Source organism: Lissotriton vulgaris, chromosome 1_1, assembly GCF_964263255.1.
Source record: "Lissotriton vulgaris chromosome 1_1, aLisVul1.2, whole genome shotgun sequence".
Lineage (NCBI taxonomy): Eukaryota > Metazoa > Chordata > Amphibia > Caudata > Salamandridae > Lissotriton > Lissotriton vulgaris.
Genome location: NC_141685.1, coordinates 1,328,578,987 through 1,328,598,442, shown reverse-complemented (window position 1 = coordinate 1,328,598,442; position 19,456 = coordinate 1,328,578,987). Strand labels below are relative to the sequence as shown.

Below are 19,456 nucleotides of genomic sequence, written 5' to 3'. Positions count from 1 at the left end.
TGGGGTCACACTCTCTCAGGGGTGTTGGCTACTGAAACACTGGTGCCTCCAGACTGGTGAGTTTTGAGACAAATGTCAGGACATGAGCCAGCTATTTCTGCATGAGAATCAGGAGTCTGTGTGCTCTGCTGGAACCCTTTAGGAGGCCTTTAAAGACACCTTGCAGGGTGTCATCATTAGCTGCTGCCAGGGGTAGCGAGTGCCCTCGAAGGAAGGTATAGGGTCTTGAGCCACCACGTGTGCTAGCTCTTGACCTACAATATGTAGCAACTATGGAGGAAGTTCTCCTACGTGACTCTCCCCACACACAAACTTTGCTTAAACAACTCATTCAGGAAGCTCGCGAGACCAGGTTGGCCATCCACAGCCGCATATAACAATGAGGGGGGGGGGGGGGGGAAATAAGGCCAGTAAAACACTCCTTTTGCTCTGCACCCTGTGGACCACTGGTGCGCCTGTTGCTTACCTTGAATCTGATGACTGTTCTCACGTAAAGGATAGCGAGAACATAGTAAATATGTTTGCATCCTACTGCGAGGACCTTTACAGGTCTCATCCTGCGAGCATTCGGGCAAACCTTCGTCAATTTTTGGCGGATGTACCCATACCCCGATGGAACACGACTGCCTAGAGGCAGAGGTCACGTATGAAGAGCTCAGGGCTGCCCTTTAACTTTAAGCAGGCAAGGCACCAGGCCCCAAAGGTTATCCGCCCGAATTTTGCTGCCTACTTTGGCCCCTTGCTACTCAACTTCTTTAGTGAGGCCCAGACAGGAGGTACATTACCTAGAGACATCCGGTCAGCCGAAACAGTGTTGATCCCAGAGCCGGGCACTGATGGCACGTGCTGTGAGGTCTATCGGCCAATTTATTATTTTCTATTGAATTCAGAAGTCAATTTCTGGGCTAAGATGTTGGCTAATCAACTTACAGGAGTGTTCACCCATTTTGTGCACCCGTACCAATCTACATTTATGCCCTGTCTGGCCGCTCAACACAATGTACGCCGCCTTTACAATGCCATAGAAGTAAGTGCTCAACTACCCAGACATCAAGCTTTGCTTATGGTGTACGTTAAAAAGGCGTTTGATTCAGTCAACTGAATTTATCTCTACGACCTCTTGGATCACTTCGGTTTTGGCCCTAAGTTTATCAGGCTTGTATGCCGCCTCTACACTGACCTCCTGGCTTGGGAACTTGTTGGAGGGGCGTTGTCCGATCGGTTCTCCATAGGAAGAGGCACCCGACAGTGATGTCCCATCTCCCCTTTATTATTTTCCTTGGCCATAGAGCCTTTGGCAGCATGGGCACAAGTGGATGCATTGTTTCGTGGGTTTCAGTGGTCTCTGGAAGTGAGGATTTCCCTTTATGGTGATGATGTCGTCTTGTTCTTGGATAATCCAAAGGAGATGGAACCCCAGGCTCTACAGATCCTTCAGGTGTTCGACTCTTACTCCAGTCTTCTATGAACAAAGCTAAGTCCTCATACACCTTATCTCTCCATATCCTGTGACCATGTCTTGGGTCTGGACTGCGGGAGCTTCGGCTCGGTTTAAAATACTTGGGATTCTTTGTTACCAAAAATGGCAGAAGGAGGTACTTTTTTAACCTTCAGCCCCAGATTGTCTTTTTCTCCAAAGACATCAAGTTTTTGTCCTCCCTACCGCTATCCCTACTTAGTCGCTCGGCCATCTTTGAAATGGTTTCCCTGCCTACTTCTCTATTGGCATCAAAATGTCCTGTTCCATGTGCACTGTACCTTCTTTGCTAAGGTTAATTCTTTGATCCGCGACTTGCTTTGGAAATGGGGAGTCCCTCAGATTTCCCTTGATTAAATGATGGCAGAAGATATACCTTCAACTGGGTTATATCTACTCCCTACATCCTCCTCTACTATTAAGGCTAGGCCCATTTTAATTGTGAATGACTGGTGGTTTGAGTATCCGGCCTATGCAACTGAGGGATGATCATGGGTCATAGCCGCCTCCCTCATTTGCTTTATTGGGTATATATCCTGCATACCTTACCATCCGCTATAAAAGTAGTGCTGAAGATCTGGGTAGACGCAGCAAAGTCCATTGGGGTGGGCTGGTAGGCTTACCTTGGAGTCTCTGCTGTGGTGATAAGACTGCTTTCTCAAGTTGTGGCCCTCAAGCGGTTCTCTTCCTGGAACACCATAGGCATCTCCTTGTTGTGAGATGTGCTCCATAATTGGTCCCTGAAGTACTTTCAGGACCTTCAGGTGGAGTTTCAGCTGCACCACACACAATCTTTCCTATACCTTCAACTCCGGCATGCGTTGGGTCCCTTACTACAATCTGTCTCAGCTATAACTGCGTTCTCTACCTCTGAAGCTAAGATCTGACTCACTAATATCACAGATTTATTATTATTATTATTATTATTATTATTTATTGAATTTGTATTGCGCACAGCTACCCGCAATGGGTTTCCCGGCGCCAGGGACAGACTGAAGAAGAAAACAAGCAATTGCTGAGAGAAAAAAAGAAAAACAGAACAGGAGAACTCAAAACAGAAAGGTCTTCAATTTTTTTGCGAAAAGCCAGAAGATTAGTTTCTGTTTTTAGCGCCAGCGGGAGAGCATTCCACATCTTGGGTCCTAGATATGCGAATGAACGGCCTCCCATTTTTGCCAGTCGGATTCTAAATATAAACATAAATTATCCTTCATTTATCAGACTCTACTTTCTAACCAACCTGATCCAATGGTGTTGGTGAGGGTGTTTTGGGAGCGGATTTGGGGCCGTTGGAGGACGAGGACTAGATTGAGGCGGTGGCTGCCCCAGATAGGCGGTGATAGCTTCTCAGTTCCGCTTGATTCAAGTCAGTCTATTACAACATGCTTACAACACTAGATCACGTCTATTTAGTATGGGGTTTATAGCGATGGAGAGCTGTTTGCACTGCAATTACCCTGATGGCAACTTGATGCACACATTCTGGCGGGAAACGGCCTCTACAACGAAGCCGTTTCCACGAAATCCTTTACCACGCATGCTTTACAACGCATGCGTGGTTACAACGAGAGGCTTTACCACGCATACCTTTACTACAAAATACGTAGTAAAGGCATGTGTGGTAAATGAAAAAAAAGGGGGGGTTTGGGGGGTCTCCCCCATAAAAAAAATAAAGCGTTGGGATAAAAAGGGGGGCTGGGGGGGGGGTCTCCGCCCCCCCCCCCAAAAAAAAAAAACGTATCTGAAAAGCCGAAGTGAAGACGAAGCTGAAGCAATAGACGTCGTTAGAGAGGAAACGGAAAGTAACTTCCGCTTCCTCTCAACGACGTACGACCGACGTAACCAAAGAGGAAGGAGAGAAGCGCGAGTTAAAAGGTAAGGGGCATTTTAGTAAAATAAATATATATATATATATTAAGGGTTAAGGGCAGGGGTAAATCTAAGGAGTGGAGGCAGGGGGCATTTAAGGGGAGAGTTATAACCTTTATCAAGAGTATGCCCTCACCATGCATACATTTACAACGAAAAACGTTGTAAATGTATGCGTGGTAAAGGTATATTCGAGGTAAAGGTTAAGAGTGGAAAGCGAATTCCGTTGTAACGCATGCGTGGTAAAGGCATGCGTTGCAACGGAATTCGTTGTAACGTCATAAATTCCATTCTGGCACTGTCCCACTCTTTTGCTTTATTGGAATGGAGTGTTACGCACCCTGGAGACTGTATTGGGTTGATAAATCCCTAGAGACCTGACATTGATCCTCCTACATCTCACGGATGTTTTGGAGGGGGAATAGGTACCTGGGGGCACTACTGTCTGCGCACGATGATTGCTAAGAGAGACATCGCACAATCTTGGAAGAGTGCAAAGGCCCCACCTGTTAGTAAATGGGCCACAGAACTGGATCACTGCGTGGATTTTGAGCGCCCTATATATCTGGTTAGAGGCTACCCCCCAGAAACATCATAAGATCTGGAAGGATTAGCTAGAATACTGGGAGATCGTGCTGGACCCTTCCTGGCTTGTCCATGGTTCTTGGATGGAGAGACACATTGCGTGGGACTAATTCACACGGTGTTTGGAGTGGTGGGGACTCTGGGACTGTGTGGTCAGGTCGATCTACATATTTTGATTTCCAATGTCATGTTTTTTTATTTTGTCTTTTATATTGTCATGTTTGTTCCTAATTTATATGCTTGGCATGTACTAAATGTGGGGGTGTTTTGTTGTTAAAATTAATTTAAAATGTTAAAAAAAATCTTCCTTTGAAGCACACCTTAGCGAGCCATCTAACTCTTTCCAAGCAGTATCTGTTTTCTTATTTGTTTTGCTTTCTTTACCTTAACTGCAATGTCCTTGTTTAAAAAAATGTTCTACCTTTTTGGTTATGAAATGGCATTGTTTTTCCAGAACTCTCCATTCCTGTTATCACTGCCTCTTTCTATTTTCATCTCCCACCTTAATTTAATTTGCCCACCACCACCAAGAGCTAATCGGTCATCTCTTGTTCTAATACTACGAGAAATCTTTGCAGCAAGGCGTATTTTCCTGGATTCTTTCCCGTGTGTTTGTTGTGCCGGGTTATGGGGTGGGACCTATTTATCGAGCATTGGCACTACAATTAATCTCTCCGTAAGCATGCTCACTGGGCCACAAACCGCATTAGGCTGGCAGAAGAGGTTTCCCTGTTACTAAGGCTGGTGCTCAGTAGACCCTTGTCTTCACCGTTTTGTCACTTGTTATTCGATTGTGATAAGTCAACCCAAGAAATAGTCTTGATGCTGCAAACCTTTTCTGGTATATCACAGAGGGTTTAGTTTCACTTGGAGGTAGGCACTAGTGACTCTCATTTGGTCACTACAGAGTTATGACAGCACTGAAACCAGACTTTTTGTTTTTGAACTCCAAGTGATACATGCCAGCCTTCAATGGTATTGTGGCGCTAGAACCCTAGACATAATTTAAAGTTATAAAGCCATCTACTCTTCTCCACCAAGCATTTCATGGTGTGGACCCCGCCATGAAATGATTGGAGGAAAGGTATGTTAAAGGGCCCCTAACATGCACCCCCATGGTAGGATTTGCCCATGGGGGTGCGTGGGGCACATGATGTATCCCCCCCCCAAAAAAAATAGTGCAGCTGTGTGTGTGCACCGTGTGGCATGCACGAAATGGTGCATGTCACATTGTGCAAGGATGTGCTGGAGGCGCTGTCACAGTGACAGTTTGCTGTTTAGGCTCCCCTATGAGTCACACATACCCCCCTTCGTGATTCCGCTACTACACCTCTAGCCCTTGATTCAACTCTAAATCCGGCGGGTGGTTCCCCACGGGCATGGTGGCGGTCCTACAGGAAGACTGTCAAACTCGTAATCGGGGCCTAAGAATCAGCAGGCCAGGACTTGAGACCGGGATGGGGTTTATCGCACATCTCTCGTTGCACCCTGGTAGAGATGGCCAGTGGGCCTGCAGCTTTAAGTTCGAGTGCCCTACGTATTGTAACAGTGCAAACATTAACTAATGCAGCTACCCTTGCCCTCTTAACCAACTGTTTTTCAGTGAAATGATTAACATTTTCCAAACTTTCAATGATTATGAGCATCGAGTAAACCGTTCTAACCACAAAGTGTTCACAGTTGCTGGTATGCCAGCACCGTCACAAGCATTAGGTCTCATCATGACTGATAAGGTTTCACACATAGTCAATCGGCCTACAGAAGCGTTGCACACTAAAGACTATCTTTTCCTCTTTTTTTGGGGTGGGGAGGAACATTTTGCAAGAGGAAATTGGCGTAAAGTTTTTTTATAGAAATAAGAGGGACGTGAATTATTTATCTGCCTAGTGGAACCTAACATTGGAAAATTCTTGACGAGAAGTTTAATTTGATCCGGGAAATTTTGTGCCACCGTGGTGGCACATAGACTCCAACAGTGCAGTCTTTTCCCTTGTTTGGGTGAGTTGGTCCTCCTACTTGAAATTATAAGTGGTACTTCTCAAACTTGAAACAGAGTGGGTTTATAATTTTTCCAATGAGGCTGGTTGACCACAGGCTACGTCTGATGGATTCAAGGTATGGCTAGGTCTAAAGTTCTGCCACGCCATGTTGAGGTGCAGAGAGGATTTCGCTCAAAATCCTAATATACTTTAATTCGGCCATAAAATATGCCATGCTGCTCTTGTTCCTAGCTCGACATATAGCTAGAACCACACGGACACATCTAGACACCCACAAAAGCACCGGGACTGTGCGACGGTTAAAATGAGAGAGACTGGGAGAGCAAGAGAGAGGCCCACTACTGACCCTTCCGTAGAAAAGGTACTTGCACTCTCTCTCTCTCTCTCTCTCTCTCGCTCACACTCTCTCTCTCGCTCACACTCTCTCTCTCGCTCACACTCGCTCTCTCTCTCGCTCACACTCGCTCGCTCACACTCTCTCGCTCACACTCTCACTCTCCAGGTTGGCACAGGCAGTCTGCTTTGCCTGCTACCTAACGCTTCTATATCAGTGTGACGCCCGCGCTCTACAGATAACGCGCTCTGGGCTGATCTTTGTTCGCGACAGACAGCTAATTGCTCATTAATCAGGAAGATGAGGCAGACGCATTCCAGCCCCCCAGCAGCGTGATGAGCCGCATTCTTCAGGAGCCCCTCGCCCCGTCATGCATTCCGATCCCGGCCAGTCGCCCCTCCATTGTCCCGTGCGCACAGTCAAGTGTTGGTCTTTGTCCGAACTCCTCGCCTTCTTCATAAAACTGGACCCTTTGTCATCCTCTCTGTTGGGCTTCTCTCCCCCTTCCTGCTTTCCCCTTATAAGGCTCTCCTGCGTGTCACTTCCTGCTGTATTTCCTGCCTCTTTTTCCTTTCCCTGAGGGGCGGCTCGCTGCTACATGTGGCATTCCCAGCTGCCGGCTGCCTTCCTGGACTAAGCAGTTCCTTCGTAGCTCGGCAGGGAGGGTTCGCGCTGCTTTCCCGGCTCCGCTCTTTATAACTCCAATTGCCTTTTGTGCTTTTTTAGAACTCCGAAAACCTCCCCCCAAACTTTAGGAGGGGGGCTTTGAGCGTGCTGAAGAAACGGTGGGAGAACCCGGTGGTGCCGCCACCGCCTCCGAAGGAAGCTGCCCGCAGTGTCCCCTCCGAGGTCCGGCCGAGGGTCAGCAGCTCCGAGGCACCCTGCGAGAACAGCCACCCCCCTTCGGCAGGCATCACCCCGAGAGCCACCGTCAGCCCTGCGGCCGGAGCCCGCGGGCACTTCATCTACCCGAGCTCGCCGCCCTTCAGCCCAGGCATGGAGGACCACCTGAAGGACGGGGGTGAAGAGGATAGGGGCACAGCCCACGGGGAGGGCACAGAGCCGTCCCCCAAGATCGAGAAGTACAATGTGCCCCTCACCAACCTGAAGATGATGTTCGAGAAGGGAGAGGCGGGCCATCACAAGGTAAGAAGGGTCTGTGCTGGGGGAATAACTTCAGAATGTGGATACGTGTAGCCCATGCTCTGTGATATCTGCTTTGTTAGAGCGGGGAGTCCCACCTGAGGCTGTATCTGATTTGCCTGCTCTGTACATCTATACTTGCAAGATATCTGTTCCCCACAACTTATCAGCTGTGCCTTGGGGTCCCCTGTACTCCTCCCAGGCTGTCGCTCCATGACTGGGTCTCATACGCTCTCCTCCTGGCTCCGAGCCCTGGCCCCTGGCCTATTGTGCAGAGCCGGTCCGAAGCCTCCCTTGCTGCCTCGGGGGTCGGGGCGGCTGTGTGCCCTGCCTGCTCAGAACTTCCCTTCTCCTTCCACGAACTGTGGTCATTATGTGCAAACACCGTCCAGAGCAGCTTTCCTTTGTGTGTTGCATGTGTGTGTTCTGAGTGTGCATTGTCTATCCCCGGTGCTCCTTTTGCGCATTTGAGCTTTATTCAGCAAGTGTACTGCTGGCCATGGCGTGTTTCTTAGTACCTGACAAGGGTTCCTATGCGCACTGTCTGTTTTTAGCATTATTTCTGTGTTTAAGATGTGCAGTCTGTAGCTTTGCTTTCTTTGTATTTGAGCCGTGGTACCAATTTCACTCTGCCCGAGCATTCTTTAAATGGGCCTAAGGGGTGTCCAGAATGTGCATTCTGTCCATGGTTTTCCTTCTTAGTGTCGGAGCTGTGGTAAGTATATATACATCTGTCCAGAGCTTTCCTTCTTTGTGTGGGAGCTGTGTGCAGTCTGTCCATTGCTTTCACTCTCTGATTTTTGGAGCGGTTGTCCGCAGGTTTGGTCAGCCCATAGTTTGTATTCGGCTTCTCTGAGCCGTGGTGCGTATGTGCAGTCTCACAATTGTTTTCATTCACTATGACCTGACCCGTGTGTGTGCGGTCTGCCTATAGCTTTCATTTTATGTTTTGACGCTGTAGTAAGCATGTGTATAGTCTGCCATAGCTTAACTGCTATGTGTGATGCAACTTTGGCCAGGATATACAAGGTATGGCGCGGTCTTTGCTTAAGTGTGTGTCTTGAATTGTGTTTGGTGTGTACATGGTCTGTCCATAGCTTTCAATCTTGATCAGAGCGGTGGTGGGTATGTGAACAGTCTGTTGATGGCTTTCATTCTGTGGGCTGGAGCTGCGGTTTATATGTGTAGAGACTTTATATAGTGTTCATTCTATGTGTCGGAGCTCTGGTTAGTTCACACAGTCTCTTTGTAGCTCTGTAGTCAGTATGTCAGACTTATCACAATCATTACTTCCCTGTGTGGAAGCTGTGCCATATTAGCCACGGCCTATATCATGTTTTTACATAGCTTCATTTGATTTATTTGTTGTTTGGCAGTATACGGTGGCTTACAGAGCATGGTAATAGGTTGCATGACAGCAGAGTCACTTGGGGAGGTTTAGTCTTACAATTGGTCTCCTACTACTATTTGATACTGATAGCATTTTATCTGCTTATCGTGTTTTCTTGGTTCACTTTGCCGGTGCCTTCCTAAATTGATCATGCGTTCTTGCTATTGTTAATCAAGTACTCTAAATTTCGCTCACTCTTTTCTGCTAGGGGTAGATTACTTCGGTAGGAGTCTGATCATGCAACTTTCTAGCAACATGTAAAGGTATCACAAGTTGTGGAAGGTATCTCTTGTCTTTTAATCTAGGGGTGGATTTATGTTGGTGTTCTCTTAATTCTTGAAGGCACTGAGCTACCCATACTCGTCGCACAATTTTCTGCAGTGTCTTCCCAGGAATTGCTGTTCAATAGCCTCTTCACTAGTGTCGTTGAGCTGTTGGTGAATTTAGAGAGCTGTAGTAGCGTTGAGATCGGCCTACAGACCAGTCCCGTTAACCTGGTAGCAGCTAAAGAGCACCTGGCTATGCAGAGGTGGGCCAGTAGAATGCTCCTCGTACACTAGTCTAGATGCTTGTACTATGTTCTAGGGCTTTCATGTCTCAGACTCCTGCTCTCTGTTATAGTTCTCCAGGATTTTTCCTTTTCCAGTATTTCACTGTCTGCTTCATTCTTTTTAGTTTGAGTTGTGCTGTTCTTGCCTTCTGTTTGGGGAAGTTTTCATCCCCAGTGTTTGTGTCCTTTCTTACTTGGCATCAGAGTTTTCTTGGTCCCAATGCATCTTCTTGCGCCACACTGATGTTTACTGGCCATGTGTGAGTTCTTCATATACTGCTTAGTCACTAGTTCTGTACATCTACTTAGGTATCCTATTCCCCACTTCCAGAGCTGTAATATAAACGTCTCTGCTGTATGTAGGGAGTTTAGTTGGTGTGATCACTTAAATGGGTATCTCTCTACCCACAGAATTGAGTTTAGTCGTCAGTGATGGTGCATTCCTGTAATGGTTGTGTTAAACAGTCTTGCGCAATCCAAGTTAGCTTAGTTTAGTATTGATTTATTATCTGCATATTTTTCCTCCTTGTGTAAGAGAGTGCCTAAGGCGTAGGGTGCGTTTCTGCAGGTATAAGTGTACTGTCCATATCTCTTTGTGCTGAAGTCCTTTGTTGCTCTGTTAGGTAGTGAGTTGCTATTCCTTCCGCTGTGCTTGAAAGTTTCAATCGCTGAGTGCCTTTTCGTGTGTCTTCCTGTGCCTTTGTGTTTTTGCATTATCCCAATGTACACAATTCCTTTGCCCACTGCTGGTGACCAATTTACTTGTCTGCCTGTAGATGTGTCTAACCATCTTATTAATTTATTTCTGATTGTGACCAACTGTGGGCATTCCCGACATCAGTGTGCATATCCTTTTCTGTTCTAGAGTCCATTCTTCCCTTCCAAAAGCATTAGCAGTTCTTACCTGTCTGTGTGTGTCTTGGTGACATGGATGTAACTCCTTGTTCCAGTGATTGCTTATACCCGTTATTTCTCCCTTGTATTTGTGTTAGCCATCCTAGTCCCTAACTGAAGGTGGAGAGGGTCTATTACCTTTACCAGTCGGTGTTTTCCTTTCTTTATGCTAGTGTCCCCCCGTTTCAGGTTCTGCTTTTGCAGTGTGCGCCGTCTCACCCATACTGTCCTTTCCTCTGCTCCAAGCCATCGGATTAGTATGTGCACATTTAGTCCAGGTTCTCCTGTCTCTGTAGAGCTGGCAGTCAGAAATTACTCATCTCTGTTATTCGGAGACTTCCGTGCTTCTGCTAACCTTTTTGGAGTGGGCCTTGGGATCTGCCGATCGATCTGTTGGGAATGCACTTGTCCAGTTTGAGCATTCTCTGTGGCTCTTTCTGTAAAAATCTTAATTTGCTGTACAAGCTTCTGAAAAGTATATGCAGCTGCAGCCTATATATGCCTCTAATGTCCGCCTTCCTTGTGAACCATATCTGCGAACGTCCGCTGTGCTGGACTGTTGGGTTTGAACTAATATATAGGATCGTCATGCCTATACTTTCCTTCCTTGTTGGCTTAGTGAGTGGTTTTATCAGCTGTCTTGCTATACATCTTTATTATATTTGTTGATCTGAGCTGTTGCCCTTCAACTGCAGCGGTCTGCTTCTCTCATTCTCCACCCAAATCTGTTATTCGCTATTTACTGAACAGTATCTGCAGCCACCCCCAGGTGATTCTTCAGGAGATATTTGATCTCATGTAGAGTATTTACTGTTGTCTACTTACGATTTCTCGGTCATGTCTGGGCAGCGCACGTGCTGCTCTGCGATGCTGTATTGAGGTATGGCATAGAAGCTCTGCCCATTTCCTGCCCATCTTTTCAATTGGCTCCTGTTACGGTCTTTGTGAAATCGTTGCTTAACTTCTTTTTTCCTGTTGCCTATTTTAGATGTTTGAGCTACTCTACGACTACTAGCTTTTATTTATGATTTTCCCCACTTACTAATCTAGGAACTAAATTGCATCTTGGGTAGTTACTTTGTCATCGGTAGGTGCAGGCCTTTCAGAGATCTTCTATACAATGCCTTTGCATGTTTACTTACCTGTATCTGCCTGTCTAAGCCTATGACCTGGATTACAGCATTCTATCTGCACACCTGCCCATGGCTTGTTAGCACTAGTGGTCGCGAGTGCAGAGATTTGCCTTTATTTTCCACACTTAGTTGCCTGAGATACTGTAGCGTACTAAAACATTGCTGGTACTTCTCCCCTTTACCTTACAAAACAGGTGCAAACAGTTACAGATCTTTTCCTGCTTCCATTTATCCTGGGTTGTTCATGTCTGTTTCTGGAATGGGTTATGTTTTTCACCAGTGCCTGGCTGAGCTGATGGTAGCGATTTTTTTTATTTTTATCTGCCTTTACTTCCCACTTTGTCTTAACATATCGGGGCTGGTGATTGCAGCCATCTTCCTGTGCTATTATACTTTGCTTGTCGGAGATCTTTGCTGCCAGGACTTGTCTGTAATTTCCACCTTGTTTACGTGTTTGTTACTACAGTGAGTTACTGCCTGCACTCTTGTCTGTATAAGTTAGGCGCTTGGTTGGCAGAAAGTCCCACATTGCCTGTCCAAACATGCATGGCTGGAATCCACAGCGGACTGCGTGGGCTTTTCTCTCAGTTCACTCTTCTCGTCCACAGTCTCAACGATAATTGCAGCTGGCTTAGTGTGCTTGCAACATTTCTGATCCCATTGTAAAATGGGATTCTGTAGGATTTTGGCGGAAAGGGGCTCAGCAAGGGCTGCTCAGTTAGAGCCAAGGTTACTGCCTGCAGTTCAGATTGAATGAACATTTCAATGCATCCTGCACAATATTTTTTATAACTGGGCATTCCTCATTCCTTAGACACTGGCATAAAGGAGTTCCACATAAAAAATGTCACCTTGGAAAAGTGTGATTTTATGCATTTGTTTCTCTGACCTGAAGGGTATATCTTAAATCTGCAACGCCTGATTGTTCGCTCAGCTGTCATTTGCCATTGTCTGTCAACAGCAAACATAAATGACTTGTTTGACTATTGCTTCATGGAGTGTAGCACTCGTTTTTTCTTTAGCATGATGGTTTCAGTCCTGTTTAATGGTATACCATTATGCATGCGCTGCACTACTTGTTCATCTGTAACAGGACTGGCTGTAGTACTTGCCTGACAGTGGCTTAGTGAACGAAGACGTGGTTTCACATTACCAAGACAGGTGGTGAGAGTCCAGTTAATGCTGCAAAAGTCCATAACATAGAATATAACATGGCCTTCTATTGAGTGGTTCTGTTTAGCCTGATTGGGTAATTTGGTTGCAATATGACCGGTTATCCTTTTGTAATATTAGGCTTTAGTACTGTCTTGGCTGTAACCTGACTAGCTCTGGTGGTGCTTCTTCACCTGCCAAATGACAGCCTACAGTTTCTGCTTCACTAATATGTCATAATGTAAGTCTGCAGAACATGTTCGGCTGGAATGTGCAGACTTGTATTGCTTGTTAAGCTATAAAATAAAAAAGCTGTAAGATTGTAACATGAGACTCTAGTGTTGCCTACCCTGTAACCTGGCAAACTGTCTTCTGATGTATCCTCATCGACTGTAGGGTTTGTGCTAATTATAGTATGTAGTGTTTGTTCAGCTATAAGGGCATAAGATGTAAATGCTTGTGTGGCTACAGCTTATAGGGCTTAAAATGATGCTGTTGTATTGCTTTGCTTGACTATGGCACAACTATCCCTTTTCGGCTATAGGTTGGTTGACTGAAGTGCTTCTTTGTAATGCAGAGGGTTGTGGTGCTTACTCTGCTGTAATACAAGTTTAGTTGTAACTGTGAGCACTATTGGATGAAAGGCTGTAGTGTTGCTGTGCCTGTAGCTTAACTGGCTAGAGTAATTCTTGTTGACCCTGATAAACTATTACGCTTTTGTGGATCTCATAGCTGCAGTTAATCTAAGGTATTTTGTGACCACTTGTAAAGCGGTTATTATGTCATGTTGTATTGTATTGTAATGTAATTGCATTTAAGGCCTATAAGCTTTGTAGACTTTGGTGTGTGTTCAGAATTCAGTTGTTAGTCGGTACCGCTTGTTTGCCTGCTTGTGCAGCCACCACTGAACGCTTCTCACATTGATTGAAGGGCGTGTTTCGCTGTACTGTGATGGACAGTCATGGTTGTGTTGCAGTAAGCGGATTGGTTTCAGTGGTTTGTTTGTTACTAATGTAATGTGCAATAGTGTCTGTCGTCCCATTCTCTTTAGTGGTTTTTAGCATGATAGGCAATAGTGCATGTGTGCTCATTACAGGACCGCCCCCCATTTAAAAAAAATTTTTTTTTTTACTTCCTTGGAGATTAATTGCCTCACCTTTGTGGGATAGCTTTGAATTTGTGGAGAATGTGCCCTCCAGAACACTAATTTGGCCCTAAACCTTAATTTTTTTCTATATGGGTCCTATGGTTTCATTGTTGACCCCCCCCCCCCCCCCCCAACACCTCGCCAACCAACTGTGATGATCCTGCTGACTGAGTTGTTGGGAGGGACTTCTTTTATAATGCTGTAGTGGCCCCGGCATAATGCTTCCTCGCTCTTACATCTGAGTTTCGTTTGTTCCAGACACCACCCTACGTTTTTAGGTCTGGCTGGGCAAGTGTCTGCTGATTAATTCTTACCATTCTTTAAGTATACGCAGAGTGCCTTGACTTAGCGCAGTGGAGTGTTTGTTCTCTCCCCTCGTGTTACTTACTGGCTGCTTGGTGTATCTGTGCGCCTCTTGTGAGGTCTTGCATGGAAGTGCACAGAGGGCTATTTAACATCTCACAGGTACACTGCGTCATCACACGTGACATTGATCTTGTAGATGAATTGCATCGAGCTCGCAGGACGGGTATCACTCATGCTGTGCTATGTGGGCTCGAGCTTGGGGTCCCCCTCTGCAGTAACCTGTGCATTACATCGTGCTACTTTCCTTTCTGACTGTCAACAAAGGCTGTTCCAGCTGCACACACACAACAAGGTTGTGCAGGCGAGCTTTGATTTGCAAATGGAGCTGAGCTCGAAGTTCTCTAACCAGCTTCTGAAACCTGACCTCTGCTAAGGCTCCCTCCTCTAACCCCCACCTTCCGAGAATTCCTGAGCCGTGAAATGAGTTACATATTCCAGTGATGTACGAGTCTGTCTCGGGACCTATGCGTCATCCTGTTTTTTTTCTCCAGTTTTCGTGTAAATCCTCTCCTTCACATTATTTTAACCAGCTCTCTAACAGCTACAAATGCCTAGTTCCCAAAGTAGCCCAGATCAGTTGGCTTTGACAGTGGTGCTGGAACGCTGCTCAGTAACGCCACCTTACCATAGGCATTGGGTATGTGTGATGGTGTATCTTTTCAAACAGAAAAATTCTGGAAGAAGAAAAACCTTTGTAGGGCCCTTTTATTGCACATTATCTATGTAAACTCTTTCAAGTATTAAGGGGCTGACGCCCCATAGCAACAGCGCACTGACTTAGATAGCTCAGCACCATCTTGTTTAAGTGATGAGTGTGCATCTTGCATGTCACAGGATCGAATCCTGAGAAGATGGCGACGCTGGTGGTTTTCTTCGTAAATAGAGCAGTGTGCAACCTCCAGGCCACAAGTTAAAATCCACAGTAGATGGCTGAGAGGAGCTTGAGAGGGTTATGGAGTTAGCGGACATCTCGAACTGTGTGCAGGAAGGAGGTCGTAATAATCGAATGCTTTATGCTGGGACTTCTTTGAAATATTTAGGTCTCAATATAGTAGTAGTAAGCTTTATTTCGATATAAAAACATATCATAAAAGCAACACATTACATCAGTAAAAACAGTTTAACAACAATCAGTACAAAATATCCTACATGATCGTCATTAAAAATTTAAAAAACCTCTTTAAGAATGAAAAAATAGGGGGGGAACACATTACTGGATCAGCAATTTTTTCGCAGTTCTTATACGCCAAGCCCAGCCTAGGAATTTTGCCATACAAGTGGCAAAGAGGGGTCTTGCATCTGTACGCAATATGCGTAGGGCTTCCAGATGTGAACGGGTTCCCAAGCTCCTACAAAGGGGCTTCAACCACCTCCGTCTAGGCGCTGCGTAAGCGCTGCACTCAAACAGCAAGTGGGCAACAGACTCTACCCTTGAGTCGCAAAAGGGGCAGTAAGGTACAGTTTGTAAGGGCGGTTTCCAGGTAGAAGTAAACTGGCATAAAGGAAGCACCCCCACCCTGAATTTGAAATACAATGATCTGTCGCCTGAGCTATGGATAAGATCCAGATAGGGTTCCCTATAAGGGATCTCCTTAGCTAACAAAAATTGGGCGACAGATTTACAATGGTTTGTGTTGCATACTCTCTCGTTGTCCACCCATGACCAATAAGCCTTCTTTAGTAATTGTTTTGATGGTGCTGATTTGTTGACCCAAGCATCTCCTAAACCCAGCTTATAAAGAAGCCTCTTGACCTCCCTAAGCCAAATAACCTTATGACAACCCGGAAGGGACAAAAGATCATTTAGGGCTTCTGCATATCTGCGGAGTTCAGGGACATTCCAGATTCTGGACCATAATAAAAGGGGGCGTAATTTGGCTTGCTCACATATTGGGCGAGTGCCTGCATCTAGCAAAAGGGGGATTGTGGGGGTACTGTGGGGTAGGCTCATAAGATCTTTGTGAAAGTTGTTCTCAAGGTGGGCCAAGGTGTCTACTCTCTGGATGCCCCACAGTTCGGCGCCATACAGTGCTGCGCTCACAACCCTTGCCCTATAAATGTCTAGGAGTGCCCCAATTGGTTTTAAAGATGAGGCACGCTGTTCTTTGAGCAGGGCACCTGCAACCCTCTTGTGAGTCAGAAACACCTTTTGGTGGTGTGCCTTCCAACTCGGTGTCGTTAAGGCGTATGCCCAAATAGTCAAATTCTTTGACTCTTTCGAGTGGAACAGAATCTAGAACGGGGGGAACGACAGATTTCTTGGGGGGGTTGAGGACAAGAAATGTCGTCTTGCCTAGGTTTATAGCCAGACCCTTAGTGTCGCAGAAGGCCTTGAAACTAGAGAGCAATGATTGGATGCCCGCCGGTGATTTCGAAATTAGAAGGGTGTCATCCGCGAATAGGAGTGTCAGAATTTTCATTCCAGCCAGGGTGGGTGCGTCTGATGGATGTTGAAGGAGGTGCTCCACCACTCCGTTAACGTAAAGAGAAAACAGAGTGGGGGCAAGCACACACCCCTGGCGGGCGCCCCTATCTACAGGGATACGAGGTGTTTTCTCCCCCTGGACACCCCATCTAATTTGGGCAAAATTGCTATCATGAAATTTTTTAAGCAAGGCCAGCAGATATGGGGGCAGACCTAACCTATCGAGGACATTCCACAGTAATGCTTGTGGTACCAGGTCGAAGGCTGTTCGCAAGTCAATAAAGACTAAATATAAACTGCCCCCTCCCAGCACCACCACTTTCTAATAAATCATTAGAAGGCGAAATGTCTGCTCGATTGTACCTGTCCCTGTTCTAAAGCCTGCTTGAAAGTCTGACAGGATCTGGTTTTCATCAGCCCACTGGATAATCCTGCCCAATACCACTTCACCCGCTACCTTTTGGGTTGAGTCCAGTAAACTAATGGGACGATAATTTGCTGGGTCGTCCCTACAGCCTTTCTTGACGATAGGGACGACCTCAGCGCCCCTCCATGAATCAGGGAACGAACCTCCCAACAAAACCTCATTTAGAAGGGAAGCGATTAGTCTACTCCAAAAAGAAGGGTGATTCTTTATCAAATCACCCGGAATCCCATCAGGACCTGCCGCCTTATTTGGTACAATGCACCTAATTGCCCTCTCTACTTCCAGGCTAGTGAATAAACCATCATAACATGGGAGGTCAGCTGTAGGGCTGGGTAGTGGACCCAGAGATGGCTGAGCTAGGTGAGGTGCCCCCAGAGGAGCAGAATATAGTTTCGAGAAGTGGGCAAGCCAGACATCACCAGGGATATTGCAAGTTAGCTGCTGATCGATAGGTTTTTCCCTAGCTCTTAGCAAATCCCAAAACCCCTTAGCATCTTTCCTGGTACTTGCCTCTACTAGCTCCCCCCCCAAAAATCGGAATCATGAGTCTCTTTGGCCTCTGTCACACGTTTTTTAATGAAGTTTCCTCGCGGTCCTGATGTTAGCTGGGTCTTTGGTCTTTAGTGCAGAGATAAGTTCCCTCTTAGCTGCTCGACATTTGGTAGAGTACCACTTATCTATTGCCTTGGGAACACCTTTCGAGGCAACCCTAAAAGTGGGTTGGGGGACGATGAACAGGTCACTCAGTGCCACTATAGTCTCTGTGAATAATGGTAGGACCTTTTTGCTGGTAGGACTTAAGGCATCGAGCTGAGGCTCCACCCCTGACAAAATGGTCCCGGCTTGCGCCATCCTTGCTTCATCTGCTGAAACTTTGGCCCACTTTAAGCGCCTGCCACAGTTTGTAGGAACGATTTCATGTGAAGCTTTCCACTTACGATCAGACGTGCCTTGGTTTCCAGCCTGCCAAGGAAGGGTGATAGTTAACGAAAGGGGGTTGTGGTCGCTATCACACGACTCTATGACCTCCATGTCTTGATGGAGTGACCAAAGGTTATAATTGAGCATGATAAAGTCAATTCTGGAGGAGTGGCCCGGCCTGTTATATGTATGAGCACCCATAGGGTCAGATTTGGAGCGGCCATTTGTTGATCTCAAATTGTGCTCCATACAAAGAGCATTGATATCTATTGAGCTTTGTGTCCATTTGGGAATCGGATCAAGGGTCAGGATAGGGATACCTCTCCTAGTGTCCTCTTCAAAGGTATCCAAGATGTCTTCCCTGGCCAGTGGCTCAAAACAGCAATTAAAGTCGCCTGCAAGAAGAACGTAAGAGTCGATATTACAGGCAGCTAGATTGCTGCTTAGGCCTGTTGAGGTTAAACGTGATGCCCCACCTCTGGCGCCCCTCCGATAGAGATTGAATACTTCCAAGTTTCTTCCCCCTTTGCAATGTATTGATATCCACTGGAGATCCGGTGATTGGGTGGTCCTTTGATTTACACTAAGACCTGGCGCAATACTGACCCATATGAGAAGGCGGCCAGATGGGCGACCTTTAGATCCTTGATGTTGAACAGCCGGGACAAAGTAGGTTGAAAAGCCTACTCTGTGTCTGGGTTCTTGGCACCAGGTTTCCTGTAGGAGGCAGATGTTATAAGGTTCTAGGAAAGCACTCCATTCAGGAATGTCAAAGTTGCGTGCGAGCCCTGCCACATTCCAGCTTAAAATCTTTAGTAAGGGTTCGCCAGAGGTAAAATGCTTGGAAGAATAGGTAGGCGAGGGAGGTTTGGTCACAACCGGTCTAGAGGACCTTAGAGATGGCTCGATTTGCTGGTGATTCGGAACCACAACTGTACCGAACAGATTAGTCCCTGCTACTTCAGTAGGGATGGATGAAAGGGGAATCAAACAGGGTGAGTCTAGCCGTACTTCCACACCACAATGATCTAAAATATTGGGTGCGATTGGCCCCCCATCAATAGGCAAACTGTATGGTGGCCCTGCTGGGCCTGTTGGGAAGTCGGGAGCTAAGCATGCAATTTGACCTGGAGCCTGTGATGGCGTTATTTTTCTCAGATGCTGTTGAGCCGGTTGCATAGAAAGTCAATCCACATCCTCTAGGCTGCCAAATCTATTGCAGGTTGAGAGGCCATTCCAATGTGGGAGGGTATCCTTGTGACTCTGGGGATGGCTCATCCATGGATGGTGTTGTACCAATGTCCAGTCATCCACCTGGTTGTGTCTTGGTCGAGGAGGGTAAAAGAAGGTCAACGGCCTAGGAATGACAGAGGACTCTTCACTGCTTGGCCAGGAACAGATATGATGCGCTGTGTGTGGATCCTCAAAGGTCACCACTATACAGTCCCCAGGACTGGTTTTCTTCGTTGGACCCACCCAGGGAGTTCTTCGAACCATCAGGACTCAACTTCTTCGGCCATTAGGAATCGGTCTGTTCACGTTGAGCCAATACATTATCTTGTTTTTCAGAGACCAATGGTTCTCGTATTGGCCGTTGCCGATCTTAGGGACACCCGTCAGCACAACCACATAATCATTGGCCT

General features: G+C 46.4%; 1 protein-coding gene across 2 annotated transcripts in view; it reads left to right on the top strand.

Moving 5' to 3' along the window:
- The window catches only part of LIMA1 (LIM domain and actin binding 1), a 207,547-nt gene that overhangs the window by 122,120 nt on the left and 65,971 nt on the right, over positions 1-19,456 (top strand). The window contains exon 4 of one of the 2 annotated variants that reach the window (XM_086966210.1): positions 6,992-7,411. The exons of the other annotated variant lie outside the window; for it this stretch is intronic. Coding sequence (XP_086822336.1) covers positions 6,992-7,411 — 420 coding nt within the window. The remainder of the gene's footprint in view (positions 1-6,991; positions 7,412-19,456) is intronic. 2 annotated transcript variants of the gene reach the window in all.